Genomic DNA, 6,010 nt, shown 5'->3' with positions numbered 1-6,010 from the left:
AATATTTCCCTCCTGGCTCCAAAGTATTGATTTTCTTGAACACTCAGCTCTGTCAGTCAGCCGAAGGGGTGAAAGGTGAAAGTTCACCCAGCACTGCATGGCTTTACCTTCCTATTAATGTCGTGCCCTTTCCACATTTGATCAGCTTATGTGATCACCAATCATATAGAACTGTTACTGCCCCTGTTTTCCCTATAAGGATACATTCGAGTCATCAGGAGATGGGGTGGACACTGGGCATCTCAACAAGGGCCAACGATGCTGCGGTCAACTCGTTTAATGCTTGTCTGTTTCTTAAAGAAAGAAAATTGTAGTGTTATATGATTGACTCAACTCAATTCTTATCTGAAAATTAAAGAACTGCATTCACTACTTACGTGTCTAACCCTCTGTGAGCGATGATGACCTATTTTGTTATTCCTGCTTTTTCTGAAAACCAATTATACTGTTTACCTCAGGGATTCAAATTCAACTCCAAACTGAGTATTAAGTGAAATGGATTTAATGATCTCAGCTCAGCCCCCCCACCCTGGGGCAGCCAACCCGTGTCATCAACTCTGACAAGATATGATTTGGTACAATTAACAGTCTATTTACTAGCAATTTAGAAGGCGGAGATACAGCAACAGGCATGCAGTTCCCCTGCCCAAACCACAGAGGGTGCTGTTGAGTCTTCGTAGGAGGGTTTGGGTCTCTTACTTCTGCAGTGGGGGAGAGTGACTTCCCTACTGCTCCGCTTTTGTCTTTTGGGAACAAGCTTGCCTTTCCTGAAGCTAGCTCTCCAGGGAAATGAATAATTAGACAGAAATAGAAGGCTTAATTTGGTACCAGAGGTGGGAGGGACAAAACATATGGATTTCAACTGAGAATGTTTCAGAAGAGTGAACAATATTTTTAATGAGAAAAACAACCTTCAGTACAATTCAGTTTTATTTAACACACATATGTACACGGGGACATTCAGCACACACAGAATCTATTAAGTAGAGTCATCAAGAAATGTCTTGTGAGGCAGACGTTTTAATTCACACACTGTACAGAGTGAGTTCAGCCATTACATTTTCATACACGTGTCATGTCAAGTCACGTTTTGCTTGTAAATTACCAGTGAAGCCACACATGTCTCTACATTTACAAGGACAGGTCCAAATACAGTGCCAACAAAATCAGTAAGACACTAAAAGAGTACGCTGGGATGACACTACAAAGTTTACCTCAGTGCTGAGAACTCTTAAGCTGCAATGAAGTTTGGAACTGTGGTTGTCAAAAGAGCCAAGGAGAGATTGGTGCGAACAAGAATGCAAACGTTAGTTTAGCAGTTAGAGATGTCTGTCTACCCATCAAATATCATCCACCCCACTGGTTCACAACTGCAACAGTCTACTGGCCAATCGTGTAGGGGCTGTCTGCGCGGCCAGGATGGCTGGCCGGCCGGCCTACGCCCACCACCCAGGGGTTTTGCTCCTCTGGCCCTCACAGTTTTCTGTCCAATCTCCATGGGGTGTGCCACCCAGGCTTCCAGTGGCCTGCCCACCAGTCTCACACCTTTCTCCTGATGCACTGAACATTTTTTTTTAAATCTCTAAAGTATACTTTTACTTCATCATTCCAAAGCGGCTTTGTAGTCTAGAATAAATTAATCCCCATTTAGGTTCATAAAGTGAAAGTGTGCTGGGTACTCGTACGGAAGACTCGGGAAACCAGTGGAAAAGCCAAGAGTGCCTCTTGTTCACCCTGGGTTTCTCGATCTGTGTCGGACACGTCAGCACACTCACCAAACAAACCACGTCTACACTGCATAGCTCTTAGTTTCTTCCTGGGAAACTACATATATAATCTTCATAAATACAATGTACATGCATGTGGCAAACCTTCACTTCTGAAGAACACCTAAAGTCTAAAACCGAGGTATGGGACGGGTTTGTCATCAACAGAAATAACATACTTCATATCCACATGAAGGAGACGTCCTAGTGGTCTTAATTTTGTAACATGTTCTTTAAAAGTCTGTTTCAATAAAATCACAGATGTGTTTGCTCCTGGACTGCGATCCTACTTTTTTGTATACTATATAAACTCTGGCGATCTATGCTTTTTTTAATTAGATGCTCCCGTTATAATTTTGGTCCCTCTGGAAACTTCATGTATTTTCCCTGAATTTAATAAATCATCTTCTATTTTTGTATTTAATAAGCCATTCTGCTCAATTAACCAACCAGTCAACAGCCACCCAGACAAATCCCCGACTATAGACAGATCAAGGTTTGTTAGGGGCAATTCATACAAAATACTATTTTATGGATTTTTTTTCCCCATTACTATGAGCAGGAACCAGCACAGTCTGACATAAGCAGAAGAAAGTGACGTGGCTCCAGCTTACTCTGAAGTGTGGTCAACATCCTCACTGCACCATTTGTCCAGACTGATGGAGGGCTCCCACCTTTTTACATACAGTCAGCCCTCCGTGCACGTGGCCATTTTCTAGAAGGGGCTTGAGCAGATTTGGATTTTGGTGTCCTCGGGGGTCCTGGAAGCAATCCCCCGTAGATGCTGAGGGACAAATGTATGCTCCTGAATGCTTGTGCCATAATGAATACTTTTCTAGGACGTTTGTTTAAAAGAAATGCTCCTGTCACTGATTAGCAGTAGTCTGAAGGCAGAACTGTCACTATCATGTGATAGCTGACATACGGGAACTGCAGGTCTGTGACGTTTCTGGAAGGAAGGGGTGAGATCTGTAGCCCTAGGCACAAGGGTCTCCTTTTCAGGGATATGCTATGCTTCCAAACTTGGCTCTTTATTATAAGAGATTAGTTACAGTGACTGGCTAATTCTGTTAACTAGGTCATGAGTAGGATGGTTTTTATTTTAAACTACTAAATACACTATCACTTCAGCAGGATATGAGCATTTAGAAAGCCAGGTGTCTGGGAAACTGCATTCTCCAAGAGGAAAATGTGTGTGTATGTGTGTATTTCCTCATTAATTTCAAACCGGTTAGGTGTTACTAAAGAAGGTAGGGGCTAGACTGTAGGAAATTGGATTTCCTAGCAATCACCAGAAGAAAAAAACCCATGTAAACACACAATCTTTCTGGTAAACAAGAGCATGTTTTCAGAAATCCAAAGGAAAATAGTATCCATAGTGAGGACCGCCACGATACCTCAAAACCCAGCGTCAGAACGACCAGGTTCTAACAGCACGTCGGGGGGCGGGGGGGGCTGAGCGCGAGGAGAAAGCTGATCTGGGCCGGCAGTGCAATCACAGTGGTTATTGATTTTCGGGCCTCGGGTGCACCCAGCAACGGGAGCGCTCCGGGGACCTGCCCCTCCCTCTGCGGCAGGAGGGAGAAACGACCTGGTGACAGGATGGCCACATCCTGCAGAGTGATGTGTGCATGCCTCAGCCGGTAGGTGACACGGGAGGGGTCTGCCCCCGAGGACCATGCAGAGGGACACAGACCTGGCAGCACCCCCGGGTGACACCGAGGAACGGTCCGGAGCGCGGGGGGGACAGGACTCTCGGCTCAGCACATGGGAAGAACGGAGACGCAGACGCGAGCGCTAGACCATGAAGCGGTGCTCCTTGCCGTCATGGGCCATGAGGATGACGTTGCGGTTGGAAGTCCAGATGAGCCGGGCCAGCCTGAGGGCGTTGTGGGAGCCTGGGGAGGCTGGCTGCACGGGGGGCACCTGGTAGGTCTTAATGCAGCGCAGCTGGGGTGCAGAGTTCAGCATGCCGATGCTCCCCAGCAGGGAGGTGTTCATCTGGAGGGACACAGGGACGGGAGAGGCACATGTGTCACTTAGACAACAGTTTCCCTTTCCCCAGCATGGAGAGGGGTCCAAGGGAGACACACTTCCGGTCACTCTCCATCAGGCTCATTCACATTCATCTAAGCAGTTTATCCTTAACCTCCAAAGGGCCCCTGTCAGTGTATTTGAAATTGCTCTTCTGCTGTTACAGTAAATGCTTACAACCTGGTGGGTGGAACTTGAAGAAGGGAGCTAAATGGTATCTTTTAATAAAATGGTTCAATCAAATAATACTTGGAAACTGTATATGTCAAACCGCAGACTTTTCTGTTCTTTAATGACAGGGCTCACCGCATCCCCTGAAGAACAAGTCCGCAAAGACAAGTGTGGGGACTCAGCATTAGTTCGAGAAAACGAACCAAAGTTAAGCAGTAGACAGAGTGATAGGTTATGGATTAAAGCTCAAAACTTACCCCCCTCCCATCTTCACCTAAGATACCTTCCCTCCTCGCCTGCATTTAAAAAATTCAGTCTCTGGAAAGCTCGAGTTTATCTTGCAGGAAAACACGAGAATCAACTGCACCTCAGCACTGCATCTGTGGCCCACCGCGCGGCTGCCACGCTAAAGAGAGTATCTAATACCAGATCGGCAGCACATTTGATCAGTTGGTGATTTCTGCTTTTTGGGTGGCTTTTCTGGATTTGACTTGAATTTTAAGTTCTCCTCATCCATTCACACAAATGGAAAATAACATGGAAATTATGGCCTGTGAACAATCAAGCATTCAGGTCATAGTGTTTTAAACGTTCGGTGGCCGGTAGGTATCTAGACGGGCTGTCCTCTGAGCGACCGAGCCTGAGGAATCCTTTAGATTCTAAACATGACAACATTTTCCCAATATGCATCTTTTGTGCTCTTAGAAATCACATGGAAAGCACACTGAAAAGCAGGAGAGAGGTCTCGGAAGTATCTTTCATTGCGCTAAGTTTCATTTCTGATTCTCCTCTCCAGCAGCGCCTCCATCTGAACGTGTATGATGCGAGGGACTCGCGTGAGGCGTGCGGACCGTGCTCTGATGTATACAGATGGCCGACACACGAAACCTTGGCGAATCCTGGGACATTTAAGGTGTGTTATTGCTGATATCACGCCCTCCATTGGGATCAGTGCAAAGTATAAGCCATTCCTTTTCCTGGCCCTTCTCGGCAGCAGGATGGTGTCAGGGGGTGTAAATCACGGCATCTCTGGCAGGACGCATGCAGGCTCCACTGACATTTTCACAATTTAAATCATCTTGAGTAATAACCCTTTTAAGATGACTAATGTTACTGATTTTCCTGCATTAATAATAGTGCCGAACACAACACAGAGGTGAAAAAAAATCACTAGTGTACGAGGTCACATTTTAAAACCAAATGTATGATTATCATTAACTCTTTCTGTTAAAGTCAGGTTAACATTTAAAGCCAGGCAGTACCTGTCATCCTCTAAAGAGTCTCTTTCCTTGTGTCCTTCCCTCCTCTTCCCCAAAACTCCATAAAAGATAAAAATCAGGGCCTTATTGCTTCTGGAGGTTCTCAGATAGTTTAAATAGAAATAATGATGGTGAGCTTGATTTGCTAGCTCTCACTTATACAAAGAGTAATCGTACATAATAGTTTAGACCTCTAACAGAGCAGATTCAAATGATCCAGAAAATTGCTGGTTAAAATTAACTGGCATCAACAGGCATACCAAGTTTTTTTTTTTTTAAATCTAATTTCTCAGTTGATAAATAACGACAAAGTATTTTTCATTCTTTATGGATTTTCTATGAAAGTGCGTATGAAGCTTGATTTCTGCTGGCGGCTCAAAGTGCTAGGGACATCTGATACTCTCAGACACCTCCTTATTTTTAATTCCTTCCTTCAAATTTTGCCACGTCCAAGAAATGAGTTGGAAGCTAATGGGGGCAAGGAGAGAATATCTTATAGGAATGCTACAGATGGAAAGATTTTTTTTAAAAAAGTCCATTATTATATCTGCATTCCCGTTACAAATTGAGCCATCCCTGAAATGATTGCTACATGCCTTTGGTGGAGTCAAACTGCCTTCCTGCCTCAGAACAGGGCTACGTGGAGCTCTGCACAGTGTATAACTTGATAGTACAACACAGTTGGACAGTTAAAGTCCCCCCTGTTAACTATAATTTGTTGTTCCTCAGACCATCCTCTTCCTATGACGTCTTCAAACAAAAGACGAATCTGAATTAAGT

General features: G+C 44.6%; 1 protein-coding gene across 5 annotated transcripts in view; it reads right to left on the bottom strand.

Annotated features, from left to right (window-relative positions):
- Positions 1–912: 912 nt before the first annotated feature.
- The window catches only part of WDR7 (WD repeat domain 7), a 276,957-nt gene continuing 271,859 nt past the window's right edge, over positions 913–6,010 (bottom strand). For 4 of the 5 annotated variants that reach the window (XM_006182769.3, XM_006182770.3, XM_014557674.2 and 1 more), the window contains one exon: positions 913–3,767. In XM_006182769.3, the coding sequence (XP_006182831.1) occupies positions 3,564–3,767 (204 nt within the window). In that variant the 3' untranslated portion in view covers positions 913–3,563. The remainder of the gene's footprint in view (positions 3,768–6,010) is intronic. The other variant, XM_032470552.1, reaches the window with a different exon arrangement.

The sequence above is a fragment of the Camelus ferus genome, chromosome 30, assembly GCF_009834535.1.
Source record: "Camelus ferus isolate YT-003-E chromosome 30, BCGSAC_Cfer_1.0, whole genome shotgun sequence".
Taxonomy (NCBI): domain Eukaryota; kingdom Metazoa; phylum Chordata; class Mammalia; order Artiodactyla; family Camelidae; genus Camelus; species Camelus ferus.
This window is presented reverse-complemented; position numbering and strand designations above follow the sequence as displayed.